At 36.3% G+C, this 20,851-nt stretch overlaps 1 protein-coding gene across 8 annotated transcripts in view; it reads right to left on the reverse strand.

Annotated features, from left to right (window-relative positions):
- MIB1 (MIB E3 ubiquitin protein ligase 1) overlaps nucleotides 1-20,851 on the reverse strand; it is an 84,782-nt gene that overhangs the window by 34,312 nt on the left and 29,619 nt on the right. For all 8 annotated transcript variants that reach the window (XR_015704247.1, XR_015704244.1, XR_015704241.1 and 5 more), the window contains 4 exons: nucleotides 19,633-19,766; nucleotides 18,480-18,587; nucleotides 13,921-14,118; nucleotides 11,294-11,445 (listed from right to left, as the gene is read on the reverse strand). Coding sequence is in view for 5 of the 8 variants with exons in the window: in XM_087755139.1 (XP_087611265.1) it covers nucleotides 11,294-11,445; nucleotides 13,921-14,118; nucleotides 18,480-18,587; nucleotides 19,633-19,766 (592 nt within the window). In the remaining 3 variants the exon portion in view is untranslated. The remainder of the gene's footprint in view (nucleotides 1-11,293; nucleotides 11,446-13,920; nucleotides 14,119-18,479; nucleotides 18,588-19,632; nucleotides 19,767-20,851) is intronic.

Below are 20,851 nucleotides of genomic sequence, written 5' to 3' on the forward strand. Positions count from 1 at the left end.
ATTGTTGTATTTAAATGGCTAAATTTCAGTTGCTTTACTCTTTTCTGAAGAAAACACTGGATATACTCCCTACAAATACAAAAACCCCCCTTTTCATATTTTGAATGTGTAGTTATTGGTCTTGTTATAGGCCAACTTTGCACACATGAAAGTCAGATTAACGGACCGAGCTGTTCACTTGATTTCTTTTTTTATTCTTTTCTTCTAAAACACTTGAGGTTTTTCAAAGAACAGTAGCACCTAATTTACACACGCATTTATTTTTTAAAAGTAATTTTATAGCTAAGGATTATAAACAAAATACTATGGAATTATTAAACATTATAGTACGGAATTATATGAACTTACTAATTAAAGCAAAGGTATCTGTTTTCCAAATTGTTTTTAACTTGATTTGGATATGGAAACGTGGGGCCGCAAATCAGCACCAACTTCTTATTTATAAAATAACAGTATGATTTGCAGTTGAAAACTTAAAACTAGATGCAGGCAAGGCCGCTTAGACCTCAGGTTAAACAGCACGTCGTTGCTCATGGCGTTTTTCACCGATCAAGAAACCAGGTTACACAACCTGTCGTGGCGGCGCAGGACATTTGTTGTTCTATATCTGCGTGAAGTCCTTGCCTTGCTACTAGCAGGGCTGCCTTTTTTTTTTTTCCCCTCCCCTCTCTCCCTCCTCCCCCCCCTCCAAAACGTTTCTAAGTATAGTGCCAGCCTCATCAGGGTTTACTAGTAGCAGCGCAAGCTCAGTGAAAACCTGGGAAATCTAACTGGAAACACGAGAGAGTGCTTTATTTGGCAGTGCTAAAAAAACCTGGGGACAAATGGCTCAGCGGCGTGGAAGTGCAGGCTGCACAATCAATAGGCAGAGAGCCGGATAGAAGCTCCCTCCGCTGCCGGATCGACAATCGACAGCTGAGAGACTATTTTTTGCAATGGTTGACTAAATATGGTCAGGGAAGAGAGAGGCACAAGAGAGCCTGTTTGCCTGGGAGTGCATGTTTCAAATGCTTAGCTGCCTATAAAGCCGTAACAGTTTTGCTCGTGCCCTCTGAGTGGGAAATACGGTCAGTGTCTTCTCTAGTGTGCGTGAGGGAGCCCTGACCTCGCTAGCAGACTTGACCTCTGAAGATGGAAAGTAGCTTCAACACAGACCTGCCTACAGTTAAGCCTGGAAACATAACCTCAAGCAAGAAAAGATGCAGTGCAATATCTAAGGAACTAGAAGAAACCAATATTTGCCGGGGGAGGGGGGAGACGATCGCGCTTTTTTTGTGCCTTTTTTTTTTTTTATGGAAGCGACTCCAACTTTTGGGGGCTCGGTTTGGTTTTTTGTTGTGTGGTGGTGTTTTGTTTTTTTTTTCCTTTTTGCCTGTGATTATTTTCATCTGACAGTGGGCTAAGTCCACCTTCCCTTGGCTTCCTAGCATCTATCCTTGGAGTCTTAACTCTCAGTCCAGCAGACATAAGGTATAATTTTTATACAACATCATCCATATTTTAGCATTCCAAGAAAGGCAGCAGGTGCCAATTAGGCACCGGTCTTTATGCTTTTTTTTTCCTTTTAAGTTTTATCTATTTAAGGTGGTGAGGTACTGTATGCACCGACATTCACCCCCCCCTTGCCTCCCCCTCCCATGTAATGAAGAGCTGATTCAGCGAATAGAGTGAGAGAGCACTCAGGATGAGATGGCTGCTGCTGATGTGTCTCTAGGTCATTACCTCTCTTCCAACTGCAAATGCTGCATGATACTAAGCTTACAGGTAATAGAACATCAGGAGACCTGCATTATTCTGCACGTTTAAAGGATGCCTATGACTTTCTGCATGTATAACTTATTTACTAGAATGTTTTCTTATTGTTATATTAATCCCTCTACTCTGGGAACAGCTTAATTTTGAGTGTGTTAAAGTACCAAGCATTTGTAGTGTAAAGAGCAGGTTGAAAGAAAACAACATTAGTCCAAATTTCCTAGCAAAAAAACCCCAACTTGCTTGGTAGGCAGAATTCTTTGTAAAGAAGATAAACTCAAAAATTGCAATGCCATTAACTGATTGTTCATTTCAGTGAAATATATTCTTATCTTCCTATGCACAACTAAAAAAAATTACCAACTTTAAAAAGAAAATCTAATAAACAGTGTGGTAGTGCAATGCTGAGTTCTCAAGTAGGTCTAAGCAAAATTTTCAAGGTGCTTTATCTCAGATGTACATGAAAACAACCTACTTAAAAACTAGAATGTGACTGCTGTGACTCTAATGCTGCATTGCTGTTTCTCCTTGTAGTACTGTGCTAGCTACTGCTACACTCTGATTTGCTCTCTATCAGCTGCACTAGGTTTTTGTCATGAGCTGCAGAAATTCTTACTTCCTCTGCTCTCAGCTTTCCTTACGACTATTACATTTACTAATTGTTAAGTTTATTCCAAATTTACCTTCTAATGCTGTAAAGACAAAGCTTATTTTACTGTAACCCCAATCAACTCCTGAAATGCAAATTAAGCAACCATAAGCTATATCTGACAGCCCCTTAGAAGTCAAACCCGTACTGTACATCAAATATTTAACTACCATTCCAAACCAAGGTGCACAAGGTCTGACAAAACAGGGTTAAACTTGGGGTTTGTTTCTTTGAGGTTGGTTTTTTTTATTTTTTTTTTAGTTGTCATAAATATTTCAAGTGTGGACAAGATTTTGTCTGAAGCAGGTGAGTGCCAATTTTAAAAAATGAGAAAAGCTGCTTGCAGAAGTTTTGAGTAGGTATTAGCTTTTATATGTGACCTTCGGCCTAACAATCCAAATCCTGTCACAGCAGTTAGAGGTTGTTTTCTTAATTCAATGTCATCATCTTTACAATAAGCAGGATCACCAGTGGCATGTGCTGTTGGTTTTTTGGTTTTTGGTTTTTTTGTTTGTTCGTTTGTTTGTTTTTTAAAACCACTCTGACCTACAGCAGAAATAAGTAAAAACCTGCAAAGAGTTTGCAGAATACCAGATGGGATGAAAAAAGCATGGAAGTGGGACTGGGGAGGGGAAGAAAATAAGTTTATAACTGCCATGTTAGACGAGTCTATACTTCCCTTCAGGACACTAGATGCAAACTAGCATGGAAATCTGCTAGAAGACCTGGGAGGAAGTTGAAGTTTTTACAGTGGAATACAACAACGAATTCCAAGAAAGCACGTTGCAAAGCTACCAGTGATGCAACTCTCCACTCAAACGTGATCACTCAGAACGAACAGCAAAGACTGCAAAAATCTGGAAAAGCACTTCTAATGTCCTTGCCATCCCAGAACAATGAACTATATTCTGCTTTAAGCCACTGTGCAGGTAAATTGCATTGCAAAGTTCAGCTAGAACAATAAGTTTATTTTCTACCATCAGTTAATCATAATATTGTTCTTCCAAAGAATTGTCAGCCTGAGTTTTACCTGATGACAGCAACAGAAAGCAGCAGAATACTTTTCAGGTTCATCCGACAGGTAGTCGAGCAACTCTATGTGTACCTGCTCGGAGTACATACTTCTTTATGTACCCATATGAACATACAATGCTATGGAATGTAAAGAAGTATGTATTTTTGGCAGGCACGGAACGACCAGTAAGAGGAAACTAAACAGCTGTTGGAAGAAACAGGTTTCCCTCTTGTTTGAATGACATTCATGTGACAAGTTAACTTGCTAAGGGTCAGCTGGTATTGCCAAAATAACTCATACTTGTTAGTAACGAATCACAAAACATTAAATTAAGTGACTATAAAAGTGGGTAGGGAGAATTGTTAACAGCTGATAATCAGAACATTAGTTGTAAACAAAGAATTCAAAACAAGGCTGGAAATGAACCCTTGAAACACACCATAGCTGCAAAATTTATCATTACCCGTACTCCTCACTTAATAGATCCTAAACTAATCTTAAAAGCCTGATTACCAAACCATATCTCATTAAAAACAAGCCATTGTTCTATTAATCACAGCCAGTTCTGTGTACTTCAGATGGTAGTATTTAAATTTACATCTACCATAGAATATTTAACCTACAGGTTGCAACTAAGGCACAACTAGAAACAGCTGAGAAATTAAGGCTGTGATTTAGAGAAAAGGATGGCCAAAATAATTGAGTAGGATAACTTCTGCAATTTAATATACGAGACTTAAGTTAGAATCTTCTCTAAATCAGCACTTATTATGCTCACTGAGCTCTTCGATACAAAGTGCAGTGTCAGGTTTATGCACAGATAGTGACAATACAGAGATTTCTAGGCCACAGTTGCTAGTCAGCGGATTAAAGCTATTGGCAGATTCCTAAATGAAAACACAAATGACAACTACAACCTAGAAGGTAAGTTATCTTAAATACTATTTTCAAATAAACTGAATTTATTTTAAATCCAAATTTAAGAAAATTGGCCATGAAAATATGACTTTGTAGCATCCAGCAAATTGTAATAATGACATGAGAAATAGTCCTGCAACAGTTTCAAGTTCTAAAAGTGGTATTAATTAAAATATACCAGTGCATAGCATCCCTAAGTAAAGACACTCAACATCAAATTCAGGAGCAAGGAAAAACATGAGGAAGGACCTCCTGGCTCATCAATCCAGCCATTCCTATCCATGACAGCAGCCTTCTAAAAGCAGTTATTAAATAGGATACGTCCATGATAAGTAGGCACATTGGCCCAGATTAAAGATTCTAACTGTACCCCTGTGCTTACTAAAATGTCTGGGAGAAAAAAAAAAAGAAAAATAAAAAAGGGCAATGCACCATTTTTAGATGGAGAATCTTATTTTTAAATACTCACATAATTCTCAAACACCTAGTACTATACATAGCCTGCTATTTGTATTACCTGAAACTATGGAATAACATATATACAAGAAGAAACATTATCTTATACGAACCATTTTCTTATGTAAAATATTGATATTTGTTTTAAAGCTATTTCTCTTATGAGCAGATATTTTTGCATGAAGGCTACAGTATCTTAACATCTAAAGTAAAACCTGCTTTATAGTGGGAAACAAATCAGATCGTGCTCACAGAAGCAATTTGGTATTACCAACAGCTTTACAGAGGGGTTAATTGCTAAGCGTTTACTTCTTTTCCTGAAGAGTTCCTGTCCCTACCACCAATTGATCTGGCTTCCACTATATAACGAGACCATCTTTTTAACAGCTTCAATTTATTTTGAAAGGTTTTTGGTAACAATTCGTCATGTTGTGTTCTTTCTTGTCTTCTTTGTATAACATTGCAATGCTATTCCGAAACAAAATGACACTTCAGAGTGATACAAAAGTTAAAATTATATGTTGACATTGCTTCCTGCTAGTTCATGTTAGCATATCTCTAAGAATACATATCCAGTCACTCTGAAATGTCACATCCATCACTTAGATCAGCTGTTCAATTTTAACTGAGCACATGCTGAACTTTGGGCATCTGCTGACACAGTTGTAACTCAAACATTTCAACTGTGTGACTGACAGGGATAACAGATGCTGACATTATCAAATGCTACACGGCTTTTTTTCCACGGCCGTTTTTTGTCCCGATATGGCCAGTACATGAAACTGTATTGCTATCCAAAAGCGCACTTGAGCAGCTGTATCTGTAAAACAGTTCCTGTATAACCGGTAAAAATAGAAACTAATTTTATAGCCATCTTTAATGCCTAAGTCCAAGTGACACACCTGCTATGCTCCTATTAGAATACATGGTGTTGCGAATATATTTACATAAATCTTCTCACCAGCATCAGACTATGCAACAAACAGATGTAGACTATACTTGACATACTCATTACTACTGAATGGCTTGAACTAAGGTTGCCCCCTACTTCCCACTGCAGTCAAAGCGCAAAAAGAATTCAGCATGCAACATGCAAAAAAAGCTACGTGAGCATGCATAAATGTATTAAGGACCTTAATTTAGAAGAAATCAGACGCAACCCCAGATTATTCTTTAAAAGCTGTGTTTTTCTGACATTAAACGTTTTTACATATACGATCAGGGTAAAAAAAAAATAATAATCTATCCTGCTATATTACATAATCATTCCTAAAAAGTTAATACTAACCAGAGATATAGCAATGGAATTGAAAGCACTTGACATTTATACTTGTGCTAACCAACTACAGCATTAAAGCAGCTGCAAAAGGGAACCTGCCAGAAAAAGAACGGGGGAGGGAGGACGGGGGGAAACCGAAACCTTCTTCCCCTGTAAAGCTTAACATAAAGAGGCAAGGGAGCTCTACACGAGTAGAAATTGTAAGGTAACAGTTTCTGGTCACTACTCTAGAATTTCATTACTGCAGACAGAAAAAAAAAAAAAAAAAAAAAAAAAACCAACAACCAAAAAAAAACCCAACCAAACCAAACATAGAACTGTAACTATAATTTCACTTGAGACTCATTCAAAGAGCCTCAAGGAAATACTCGAGGAAGGAACAAACCTGGATACCGTACAGGCCTTTGTTACACAGCTTTCCATTTCACCGCCTCCAAATTAGTGAAGGAATTTAATTTGCATTGACTAGAAACAAAACATGTAACACAAAAGAAAGCCGTATGTTCTTTGTGAACTGTTCATGTACTTAAAAATGTGTTACTGAATTATAACCTTCCTGCACTCCAATGCTTTGCTAAAGCTGGTAAAATGGAACCAAATCACCTCTTCAATGGATTTGGTCCCCTTCAACCAGCTGTAGCTATGCATTGATCACTACAGGATTTCTCATATTTTTAAGACTGGATGCTAAGTCTGCTCAGAGTGATTATGCAGTCCTCTCTGCAGTTGAGTTCAATTATTCTAGGCAGTTCGAAGATAGAAGGTAACAAGTGTAGTAAATTCTATATTCCAAAATTTCAAGGTTGTATTTGTAAATAAACAGCTACTGGTGTTTAATATTCTGTCCATATTCAGTGAAAATTGATCTCTTATAACACTTATAAAGAAGATAGGTAAACAGTGAAATAAACACATTTTCCAATGATTTATTGTCTCTTGTATTTTTCCTCAAGTCTGTTGCCCTTTGTAACAGAACTGACCAAAGAAACGTAATCAAAAGGAAGCAATCATGAACAGCACTGGCAATGTAGGGAAAGTCTGCTTTCTGGGCACCTCTCTTCCCGTCCGTCCGTCCGTGTCCCCCCCCCCCCCCCTTTTTTTTAATTGCACAAGGAAGGAAACTCCACAGGGTAGGAATTGTATTTGCCATCTTGCACATGCTGGGCATATTATTTACTATTTGAAGATAACAAATTTGTCACTGACCTCAACAGTTACAGGCTAATCTGCCATCTAATTATAGGTCTGCACATGGAGATTATATTCTTTCTCCAAATCAACTTGAACAAAAGTCTTCTTTCAAAGCATTTTCTGACATAATACTTTAATAAGAGGTTTCAGGAGCATGCTTTTTGTTGCACTCAGCTTCAACTAAGCTTCAACCTACACTTACTGTTAGAACTGCAAATATGAAAGCAAAAAATCCCGTTTACTGGCTTAGAAAATAATTGTACAACTCTGATTACCTCACAACTTGTCTCTGTGAGGACCTCCACGACAATACAGCGCAAAAGTCCCCGAGACACTCATTAACACTAAATACAGGTGAGAAACCCCACCTCTCAAATAAATACATGGCTAAAAACAGTTAAAAATTCCACTGCCAACCAGTTCAAATCATCTGCAAGTCTAAAAACAAGCAGAAATCTACTAAATAAGACAACCATGGGGAAAAAAGTATAATTCGATTTTAAACCACAATCTCCTACTTGCTAGTTTATGTACACAAAGACCACGTACTCCTTGCTATTGGACAGCAATATGAAATCTGCATCTTACCCTAACATTTTAATATTTTGATTTAAAGTCCAGCAGACTTTATTGCTCTGAAAATCTAGTCATGTGCATGTGCAAAGTCAGGTCAGCTCTAAAAGCAGCCTCTATTTAAGATGCTAGCTGCAGTGTGAATAAAGATCTCTTCACAAGATACAATGCAAATCTAAAACTAACTGGGGCAACGGATATAAAATACGCCTACACTTCACAGTCATGTCTTCAGCTCAAAAATCTGAAGTCACAGGTATGCGAATAGATCAAACATAACCAAGAGTTGATAGCACAGCAAAAATAACCAATCTGTACAGTATTTTCAAATTTTACTCTCCTTTTTTCTGTCTGAAAAATCTCATGAACACTGAAGAGGCAAGTCTGCCAAGCTTTGAGGTTCACAGTACTTTGAAAAAAGTCCAAAATAAATGTACTTTTAATATGACCGACTCAGTTAAAAATCATGAACAAGAAACCATGTATTAAATAAAATCTTAACTTTCCTACACTTCATTTAAGATTTTTTTAGCTCTACCTCCCATGCACAAATGTAAAGCTACCTACTGCATAAACTGAACAACGTCCATTCTACATTTCAACATTATACGTTAGCATCAAAAACAAAAGTTCTGTTTCTGTACCAATTCACAAGGCCTGAAGAGAAGCAAATTAAAAGGAGAAATATTCCACTAACAACAGGATGCTCTCCAAAACACACTACACCTTGACTTCTGGAAAACACTGCCAAACTGTCATGGAAGATTACGTGCTGAGAAAAATCTAAACTATTTGACATAAATCGCTATATTTCTTATATTTATCTAATAGTCAAATGTTTGAAATAGAATATACTTATTTTCATATGAAAAATGAAAAACTTTCAAATGTTCTTTTCAGCATAGTTTGTGTGTTTTTTTTTTTTCTTGGAGATCTATCTCCCTACTGTTAGTAAAGCTCAGAACTCAAGCAAGAAGCAGAATAGGTTTTGCACTGAAAATGAAATTGGTTCCAAATACCTATTTGGTATCAACTGCAAAAAAATTATATAGAAATCTAGTTCACTTTATTTTTGTATCCGCACACTTAATACATGCATTTATTTTATTATCATTAACAAGGAAGATGGATATGGACCTTTATAAATACTTACGTACATAGCAAATATTTTATTTTTCTAATTATAGATATACACACATATGTATACATGCTTATATACATATATGAATATATGTTTAACTTTTATATAATAACATTTATAATATAACATAATATATTTATATATTTGACTTTAAGAGGAATTTAGTGCACTGCATTCCATATAAGGCACCACATCCTAAAGCCACAAAAACTCCAGTTTAGGTGAAACAGGAAAGCTTAGGTTAGGAAAGATGAGTCCTTAAGTAAGGTTTCAAGCAGACTATATTATGTACTGCTTGTGACCCATACCAGCTACAAGCCAAAGTTCAGGGGCTTATTTTTAACAGTGTTTTAAATAGCTTGTGCTTAGTGCATTTAACAGATTGGTAGCATCCATTGTTCTATATCAGATTAGAAAAACAAAGTGGCAAATATAAAACGTTTGATTTCATTCAGAAACAGGCCAATGGTAGAACTACAGAATCAACAATGAAATAAATGACTATCACTAAAGTCTTAATGAAAATAAAACAACTCCTAAATGAATCAAATTATTATAATGGCGTTTTGGCTAGAGGGAAAAAAAATGAAAAATTATTCAAAAAAGATTTCTTTTGGTTTTATTTTCATGAATTTCTTCCCAGGCTGACATGTAAAATATCTAATGCTGTGAACAAATGAAACTACTACTTCTCTGATGGAGACAACATTCTCTCTTTTTACATGCTTCAGAAGTGCTCAGATATAATTGCAACAAAAAAAGTAGATATCTAACAGCTTCAGATATCTGACTGATTTAGATGCAAATGAAACCTCATGCATGGGGGGAACCTACACAGGTTTCAAATCACTAATACTGGAAATATTTTCCTATTCTTCTAATAAAAACTTCTGTAAAGTAGAGAGGACTCTGGGAAAAATTGCATTATGCCTCATATTCTACCAAACTGTTAAACTGAGCCAGTCTGAACTACAATTTGGATCCCTCCATCAAAGAAAAAGCTGGCCGCTCCTAAAACATTCACCCACAGAAAAATCTTCAGCATCCCTATAAAGAGCTTTTTCTCCATACACTTTCCCTGCATCTCATATTGACATCATGACACGCAAACTATCACAAGAGCCTAAGGAAAGCAGCGCAGAAGAAAAAACTAACAAAAAATACCCCACCTAGGTAACTGGAGACAGGAAACGGTACTCCTGGTACCGTATAAACGGTAATGCTGGTATGTAAATATGGAGAATTCGGATTAAGTGAAGAAGTTACCAAGTCAGACTTGAAAGAATTGTCTTCTGAATGCCAAAAATAAGCTCCCTTCACTAGGTCCTTTACATGTTCTCTTACAGACCTTTTGAGCGCTGTAGAAAACTGTAAACACATTTATTGTTCCTATCAACACTTCCAACCACTACTTTTACTTTGTGAAGTGTGATTCCATTCCATGTACATATATAAATACTTATGTTTACTTTCTAACTATCAGTCTTGATAACTATGTTCTAAGAGACTAACCCACATTTTATTCGCATATATTAATATACAGCCTTATTTGTCCAACTTCACTTAACTGAAAAGTAGAATTTAGTAGTAAAGTTAAACGAGTAAAACACACACATTTCTTCCTTCGTGTAAACTATACTGAATTCTCCACCATACAATATAATATTATTGAAGTCTTTCCAGAATGACAGGTCTGAAGAATACCATTCATCCACAACGTAATAAGCAATCAGCAATGCAGCAAGTATTCCATTAAGTTCTATCTATGCAATATAGTTGCTATATAAAAGCTGAAATAAGAAATTCCTTCTATACGTACTTCTAAGAAAGCAAAATTAAATGTTTCTTATACTGAGAAATACAATTTAATGCAACAATCCTAAGATCACTTTATAACTGCACGGTATATTTAATAATTATTCACAAATAAGTATTCCTTAAAAACACAAATCCCTTTCCCAATTCCAATATTCGAGAAGAGAAACATTTCTACAAATCCCATCTTAAGATCTTACTTAACAACTTACCTATCAAAACATTTATTGGCAAAATTTTACAGCCACCACAGGAAATTTCCCAGGGATTTGGAGTTACCTGCATACAGGTAACCTGAATACAGCATTAAACCGAGTAGACTAGTAGCTTCATTCTAGTAATGGCTTCTCAAGTATTAAAAAGACGCATATCTAAGCAACATCAAAATTTAAGAAATATAATTACATGCAGGTTCAAGGATCTTTTGAAAGAATACCATAATTCTACTCTCCCGTGCATTTGTTTTCCTTTTACAAATGATAATCTTTAAAAACAAATCTTTACCTAGGGTTTCCTCTTAGTGCAGCATGGTGAAGAGCATTAAACCCATTGTTGTTGGTGATAGTAACATCTGCTCCCGCTTCTAACAATACAGCAAGGATGTCATCACGCTTTTTACTTATTGCATCATGAAGTGGAGTGTCGCCTTCAGAATCCTAAAACCAGAACCAGCTTACATCAATTTTTGCATGCATCCCCATTAAAGAAAAAAAAAGATGCTTAAATATAACTAGGAAAACTGACTACACAAACAGAAAACAGCTCTTCAGACCTTAAAGTGTTGCTATACTGCAGAGTTCAGAGCAAGCTGCTTCTGATCTTGCTCTGGTTTTGCAAATACTTCAGTGGGCAATCCTCCCCAGAGCTCCAGTATTCTACAATTACACTACTACCAGAACTCAAACCCAGAGCTCAAGTATGCCTTGCATCTGACCGTACTGAAGACACTGGTGTAGACACCAACTTCTCTAAGCCTCATATCCAGATGGAGTTGATGCCCAAGTTATAAATTCATGAGTAATAGAAGGACAGCAACAAAAACTAATGCAACAGAGAGGAGACTAGTCAGGCAGAAGGAGGCAGGGAATTTTGAGTAATGAACGCTAAGATTGAGCCAGCAATTAACCATGTAAAAGACAACACCAGAAAGACAGTGTGAAATAAAAGCATAAGCAAATCAAAATAAAAAGCAGTCCAAGTAATAAATTTAGGCACATCTGCTGTTTTAACTGAAGCAGATTGTTCTCCATGAAGCAAAGGACAATGTCATAAGCAATATTAAGCTTTTAAACTTGTTATGGCTAATACCAGATTACATTACACAAGGTACATGAAAATATTTCAGTGCATAATTGAACAAGCAAAGAATTTATATTTTTAGCTTGATGTTTTATTTTTCAAATACCCCAAATAAGGGAAAAATACTTTTTATTCCTAGAAGCATTTTGCACATTACTTATTCAAGGATCCAAATGGTTGGACTGAAAAATGGAATGCTCTAGACTAACAGTGAGAAAACACATCCATTTAAGCTTATTTGCTGCTATATAGGCAAACTCTCTAGATTTATGCTTCCAGTAAAATTTTAACACCATATAAGTCAGGAAGTCTTGTCATGGACACTGACTCAACTGCAAACTAGCACAGGAACCAAACATTTTAGCAATACACTAATATGAAAACAAATCTTTACAATCTTTACAGTAAGAATCAAAAACTACCAAACAAAAAGTGCCAGAAAACGGAAACACTTGAACCAGCGTGAACCAGTTTACCAAAACTAATTTATATAGCTTTTGTTTTGTTTAATTGATCATATTTCCCGAAGTTACTGTTTATAGACTACATGTGTTTCTGTTTACACAGTGAATTGGCGTGAGTAGTACAGTGCTGGCCAGTTAAATTCCAGTCATGCCTCAGTCTGACTCCCCTGTGCTCTCATCGGAGTTCCTCAGCACACAGGCAGGATCGTTATTATTTTCAGTGACAATTGTATTTTCCAGATGGAGTGTCATAGCACCACTCTACTGAATTTTTCAATCCAGACAGAATTCTATAAAGTCAGACACATCCACTTTGGCTAGCCATATCTCACACATCGTTATATGATATATAGTCACCCTTTATTGGGCTCAACACATCAGGCTCCTTATTATATCTACTGTTCAACAAATACGAAACAGGGTCTGGATGGATGTTAGCTGGCTAACAGCTCAACCTCAGCAAGAGCAAGACAGCACCTATAAAGTCAGGTGGAAGCAGATAAATAAACAATCATGATATTCACTAATTTCAAGAGTTTGTTCATTGTTTGTTATGTGGATATACAGCTTCAAAAAAAAAAATCACTGATTATTGACATGGCAAAACAAGGAGGTAAATGTGTTACTACCGCGTATCTTGATTTTCTCAAGATGTTACAGCTTTTTCTTTCTGTTGCAAACATCTTCAAACTTACCCATTCTGATTTGTTTTACTAACGTGGCTGCATTCAGCTCATGCAGAATGTGGATGCCTGCTTATCTGATAGGAGTTTTCTACTCTACCTTCTCAACAAGAAGTTGCACTCCTATGTCACAGCTTCCACCACATTCATTACAGATAAAACTCCCTGTGAAATGATGGTATTTGAGGCCCTATGCATGAGGGCCTTTTAGATAAGAGGCTGAACATTTAAAAGAGAATCTGGCTAAATATTTCTGTCAATGATAGGTCAATTCTGAAAAAAGGTTTCTTTTAACAAAACATTCCACAGTATCATCAGCCAAAAAACCACAAAGCTATAGCTTGCAGAAGGAGCAAACAGTTGTGGATTTGATAGAGGAGGAATTAATCTGGAGATAAAGTTAACAATTACAGATAACTACAGTTTGTGAGAATACCAATTAACATCAACTGGCTAGAATAAATCAGGTGCCTATCTAGCTGTCAAGAAAACAAATAGATTTAACAGCATTTTTATAACAGCTGATCATATGTTGGGGTGGAGGCTGGGACAGATAACTTCTCAAGGTCTGTTCCTTTCAATCCCATTTTCCATAATTCTTCTATCACCTACACACAGCATCTACACACAGCAAATCCTAACATTCAGTAGCTAAGAAGTGAATCTATATTAATATTTACTTTACCTGGAGACTAGGATGGCAGCCAAAGTCCAGCAGAGTCTTCACAACTTGCAGATGACCTTTGTTGACAGCAATATGAAGCGGAGTCTGCCTGCGTTTGTTGCGAGCATTCAAATCTGCACTGCCTCGGTGCAAAACCTCTATCACAGCACCCTCATCACCAAAGGCTGCGTGATGGACGGCCCTGTCTCCATCTTTGTCCTGAAGTAGAAACATTAATTTGACCCAGTATATTCTACATTTCCTTTGCATTTAAACAGGAAGACTAATTTAAACTGAACCGTTGTGTATATTTAATTTCTTTAAAGAGAAAAAAATTAGACAACCATGATACCATTCAAATGTCTAATTAAAATAATTGTTCAAACCACAGCAACAGAGGATGAAGAGTCTGTTTGTATATATTTATGACATATGATATTCTATATCATATACAACTATTGCCCTGAATCTTTGTGTGATGAGCTCAGAAACTCAAATAGATTCATGTGTGCTTCTACTACAAAACAACCACTGTCAAAAAAAAAACCCCAACAAAACAACAAACCCAAAAAACCCCAAAAAACCAACCAAAAAACCAAACACCGCCACCCCCCACCCCCCGCAAACACCCAACCCTCAGCCTCCCAAAAATGTTACACTTGGCAACCCAGGGTAACCCTTCCCGTAACCCAGGAAGCATTACAGATTCCAAATCATGGTATAGGACAAGAGAATTATCTTGTTCATACAATTAAGCTAATATTTATTTGGGTTTATTATAGTGCCCTAGTTTTCAGTTAATAAACCTTTTCCAAAGGAAATTTGGGATTGATGGTGAAATTAATTAGAAGTTCTGACTCTATGATGATGATTCACAGCATTAAATCTCTGATTAAATTCAGTTTGTTTCACTTTCATCCAAAGTGAGAATTAAGGTATGAAAGTAATAAATTTGTCAGTTTGGGTTATTTTCACATCTGTAAGAGTGGACTGTACTACATGAAACATTTTTACATATTAATCAAGTGATTTCAACATTAATGACAGTATACAAAAGCTAAAAGTAAAATGGAAGGTATATTAGAGGTTTCAATGAAATAACTTCCATAAACTAGTTTCTAACTAGATTTTTGTGCACAGTGGAATATTACTATGTATTTGTAGGATTCAATTTTGACAATAGAGAAATACTGGAAATTGTAAGGAGATAAAAATCATGACTGATTAAGGGTGCACTGATGGTCTCTCTTGGGTAAGCTTAGTTTCCCTTATCAATTTGCTTCTCCTTCAGCAATGTTGTTTGAAAGTTATTTTTATTATCATAGAATCATAGAATGCTTTGGGATGGAAGGGACCTTTAAAGGTCATCTAGTCCAACTCCCCTGCAATTGGCAGGGACATCTACAACCAGATCAGGTTTCTCAGAGCCCCATCCAGCTTGTCCTTGAATGTTTCCAAGGATGGGGCATCTACCACCTCTCTGGGCAACCCGTTCCAGTGTTTCACCACCCTCGTGGTCAAAAATTTTTTCCTTGTGTTCAGTCTAAATCTACCCTGGTTTAGTTTAAAACCATTACCCCTTGTCCTGTCGCAGCAAGCCTTGCTAAAAAGACTATCCCCATCTTTCTTGTAGGCCCCCTTTATGTATTGAAAGGCTGCAATCAGGTCTCCCCGCAGTCTTCTCTTCTCCAGGCTCAACAACCCCAGCTCTTTCAGCCTTTCCTCACAGCAGAGGTGCTCCATCCCTCTGATCATTTTTGTGGCCCTCCTCTGGACCCGCTCCAACAGGTCCATGTCCTTCCTGTGCCGATGTTATGTGTAACACATTTCTAATATATTTTACATCAATGCAAAAATTAGTAGTTCTTAGGATAAATTATATTTGCACAACTACAAGATAACAATGAGACTATTTACAGCATTTAAAAAATGATGGAAGGAGACTTATTTGCTAATTATCAAAATATATCTTTTAGGAAATATGAATGTGATTTTCAAGACAGTCAGGACACTAAACAGCAGCTTCAATAGCTTTTGAAAACAAGATATTTTTATGCCTTCCAAATCAACTCATGCTACAAAATTGTCTTCTAAGATAGCAGGATTACTTCTCAGGCTCATCTAAGACAAACAGTCAAAAGAAGCCAAAGCTTGCCCATTTGGAAGGGGAAAGGATCAGAAAGGGGAACTTCTCTGTATTTCTCATCCGGTTATAAAGATCATTATGAGGTGAAACTTATCAAGAGCATGACAGTAGTGTTAAACTGCTACATTTCTATTTACAGAGCACTTTGCTTCACAAGTATGTCGTAATTTGTCTTTTCATATTTGCAGTTTGTGAAGTACACTGAGATACTTACTGATGAAACCCCATATAATTCATTAAATATTTTACAGTTTTAACATATGCCAATTTTGAGATGCAAATCCCTGATTTTATAAAATCTTAAACGTATAGAATTCCTACTTTAATGAGTAGAGGTCAAAGAAAGCACGTGCCTTTTTTTTTTAGCTCAGCATCAAAACAAATACTCTCAGCAGCTAAATCCCACTGTAGTTTACCTAAACAATAGTATATTAATATACCTAGAAAAAGCTAGCAACTAGTTAAGCATCTGTCCTCAGACTTCTATTTAGATACAAATCTAAATATTAAAAGCACTATATTTCTATACATGCCAATCATATAATATTGTCAGTGCTGTCAATACAATAACTGATACCGATTAATTTCTGCAGACTAGAAAGGTACATATTTTTACCGTATAATATCTACACCAGGCTTTCTGAGCTCTGTCAGTAACAAATTATTTTCTGACTAAACAGAGGCCACTTGTACTCTGCATTAAGCTGTCAGAGACATAAGCACAGAGGAGACAACAGTATGAGGGCATCCCCAGAAAACGTCATCATGAATGTTCATACTCTGCAGCAGTGACCATAAGTGTAAATATACCAAATATAGCTATAAAGCAGGCGAAGTAAGGATTTTTATCTATTGCTTCCATGCCACAGACCACAACAATGAAGTAAATGGACTAAATTTTTGCTCTCTGTGTAATGGGATGACTCTGCTGCATCTGTTCACATCACTAATTTATAGACAGCTGACATTTTTTAAAGCCTGAAACATATAAACATTAATCTAAATCACATTATATATATGATTAATATTATAAAAATTAACGCAATTATATAATTAACTAGGAATATAATCTTCACTCAAACAAAGTTACATGAAAAAGCTTGAAAATTCAAATAGAAATCCCTGAAAATTTTTTAATGCTAGTGTTACAATACTTCTGAAGCCTGAGCAAATGTGAACTCTTCACAATTCTACTGCTAGCTGGTTACCAGGTGTATTATCTTGAAGCTGTTTCAGCAGTGCTTCTACTTCCCTCTCTAATACTTTTTTTTCTAGTAAAGGAAGGGTTAAAAGCATCAGTCCACCACTTAACACAGCAGTTTTGATCCCATAGTACAGATGAAAAGCAGCTTAGTCTAGTTTATAACGGTGTATGCTATGTATGGCAGTGAAAGCACTACTTCTAAAATGAAGCTACTTCACAGAAATCAGACCACAGCAAGTGTGTACTGCATCAAATCTAAGCCACCTTTACCATTTAGCAGAAAACCTTTATAAGGTAATGGTGTATCTGTGAATATAAAAATACTTTTAGTTCCAAGAATTACATCATCACTTCATTAATGTATTAACATATTATAACTTCTGTATATCAAATACAATATAAACCTAAATGCCCAAGCATATAAAGTTGTTATTCTGTTACGCGAACAATTACACACTATTAACTTCTAAGCATTCTATTAGGCTTTAATTTATATTCTTAATAAGAGAAATTTGACAGATCCTTCTTGTGCTTCACAAAATGAGCAAAGGCTACAATATCAGTGCATTCTCTGTAAGTAAACGAGGCAAAATCAATTCAAAATGCAAATACATAGTATGCTGACAGATAATTTTCCTCACAAACAACAATTCTAAAAAACCTAAACAAAAGAAATCTTTCCATTTTGGGTGAAGTTCAAAAAAACCAAACCCTGAAAAACTGGAAGCTGAGTTGGCAGTTCCTACCCAGAGATACTGTTATTACTTTCTGCTCAAACTTGCTTTACTTAAGAATGGAAAACTTTCTCCTAACTGAAGACAGTATGTAAGAAGCATGGCAAGTGTCTGAGGTTGGAGATGCAGCATCCGACAACATCTTTTTTTCTCTGAATGCCACAGGCATTGTGCTAGCCTATTGCATTCTACTGTTGAAATGAAATAAAGGAAATATGGAAGGGGCTTCATCCACTATAATCACATACTAGCTTACATAGCTCTATTATATTAGCATTATATTTCACTTAATTAGAGGTGCTAAAGAACTGAATATTGACCTTTTGTAATATTGTTAGTAGGAGGCTAATTTAGGAACATAATCACAGTAAGAAAAGTTTTTTCACTCACTCTGACATTTATAAAGAAGGCAACTCCAATAGAATTGCTATTTCTGTATGTAGCAAAGTTTAAAACTTAAGGAGACACAAAGTGCATTTTGAAATATTTACGTTACCTCTGCTTCTACATCCACATTCTGTTTCAGAAGCAACTTCAAAATGTCGACATGGCCATTCTGACTAGCAGCTTGCATAGCTGTGTGTCCAGCGCATTGTCCATTCACCTGGAAGCATATCAATACTTTGAGATAAGTTGCAAGATACACACACATACCTATGAGCCACTTTAGAAGTATATGTGCAAGTTTATTAGAAAACGTAAAGCAACAGCACACATATGAAAGTATCAAATGAACCATTTTCAGACGTCTGCCTTTCTGGCACGTATAGATAATCTCCTTCATTTCATATCAGCTAGATCTAAGGAAAGCAGCAAGAAATGGATTTATTATTTCAAACACTAAGACCTCAATGATACCTGGATTAAAAGCTTTCATCTTTGGGCTATTGTAAAGGCAAGATTTTGAGAACAGGTCTCAGAATGATACCAGTCCTCTGCTCTACAGTATGTTTAACTTCATTTTCTAATTTATGGCAACAACAGGAGTCAGCCTGAACAAAATACCATCTTTTGTATAATCTTGAGCTACAAATCAATCCTCAGAACAGATAGAGTTTAGTCTCTTATCTACAAGAATTACTACTGCTGTAGTGAGAAAAACATCCAATTCCGATTTTAAAACATTCTCTGAACCAAGTCCTGTAATTCTTAGGCATTTTCTTTTAGGCTTTTTACTCCTAGGTGATTAGGCAAGTTGGTAAAAGGAATCTGACAGGCAGCAGATTATATGATCTTTATCATGAGTTTAAAAAAAAATAAATCCAAACCCCACAACAGCAGCAGAAATTCACCAAAATCTACCGTCCTTCATTCTATCCCCTCGAAACAAAAGCAGTTGAAGAGCCTTCACTAATTGTGAGTGGTTGGTTCTCTGCCCCAACTCTGGCAGATAGCAGCTGGAAGGTATTTTAACTCATAGCAGACAACAGAACACAAAATCTGTCCACTGAAAAAGAGTGTAAAGCACTATTTTCACACACTCCCCAACACATTTCGTAGGACAACAAACAGGAGAAGAGAGACACTGGAACCAGCTGTACTACTTCTATGCAGACATACTAGTGACTGGCAAGGAGTAACTAGGACAGCTTCACTTCCCTTAGTATTACAGATCCCCAGAACAGGTCCTCCCAAACCAGAACACTCACATCTACGTCTGGTCTCTTTAGCAGGTCTTCCACTTTAGCAACATCTCCATTGGCAGCAGCTTTAACCAATTCTTCATTGAGATCTCCAGATTCTTGGGTTTCAAATAATTTCTTCAATAGCTGGGACAATCTCTCTATAATTATTAAACAAAGGACAATTAAGATTACAATTCTAATCACACAAGAACAGAAAAATAACAGCTAAATTTGTCATGTTTCTAAAGGCATGCACAAAGTAATACACAAACCACCATAAAATGGCAGCTGTAAGTTGTTATTCAGTTCTGAGTAAGTGCTGCACCCCAATACCCTTTAGATAGTTGAGACTGTCACAACAGACACTTCAAAACAAAGTTGACTGAACCACAAATAACTTGTCTACCACAAAATATAGTAGGGAGGGGAGGAGGTAAAAACATGAGTTTACATATTGATATAACAGGCTGCTTAGGCTTCTAGCTTAACTGCCCTCTGTGATTTTAAACGCTAAGTTATATTACTCTTCTAGCTAGTTTTATGGCTACTGTGACTTTATCTTTGTTGCAGAAAACTCACTGTATCTATGCCTTCCTAGGAAAAAGTCTAGAAAACTATGTAGAAAGGTTTCTTGGCATTAAAACAAATATGTGAATAGGAAAAAACAACTAGCTATGACCAAAAAGAGGAAAAACATTCTAGTTTAATTGATCTGTGAAACAGCCAATGGAACATAAAACATTGGATAGTCTTTCTGCCTTGTTATTAGATGAATAAGAGCAGGTTCAACAGAACTCAAATGTGATTACAGAGACACAAAAAAAAAATCCCACTGTAATTAGTCAAAGGATGTCTGACTAGATTTTAAGATAGAAATTTTAAGGAAAGAATACTATCCTGAGTAACTGCTTGCAACAGATCCCTCACTTACGTTTGTTATCCCACACCACCTATGGAACAAGGAGTATGCTGCTTGCTACACCCAGCGACACCCTCTTCATGCCTTGGTCCCTATTCCAATCTAATGTTCCTTCCAACCATTTAAATTTTAAAGTCCTTAGAGCAGACCTCCAAAGACATATCTGCACTGTGGCCAAACAGAAACCCATATTTGACTTGGAGTTTTTGCACCTTATCCAGATAACAACAACCAACATCTCCATCCAGACTGCAAGCTTTTTCTTGTATCTTTCTCTAAGGTATAACATCGATTAGCCAAACTGCAAGTCTGAGTGTTATTAAC

Source organism: Nipponia nippon, unplaced genomic scaffold (genome assembly GCF_047370975.1).
Source record: "Nipponia nippon isolate SJK-2023a ecotype South Korea unplaced genomic scaffold, ASM4737097v1 scaffold_1, whole genome shotgun sequence".
Taxonomy (NCBI): domain Eukaryota; kingdom Metazoa; phylum Chordata; class Aves; order Pelecaniformes; family Threskiornithidae; genus Nipponia; species Nipponia nippon.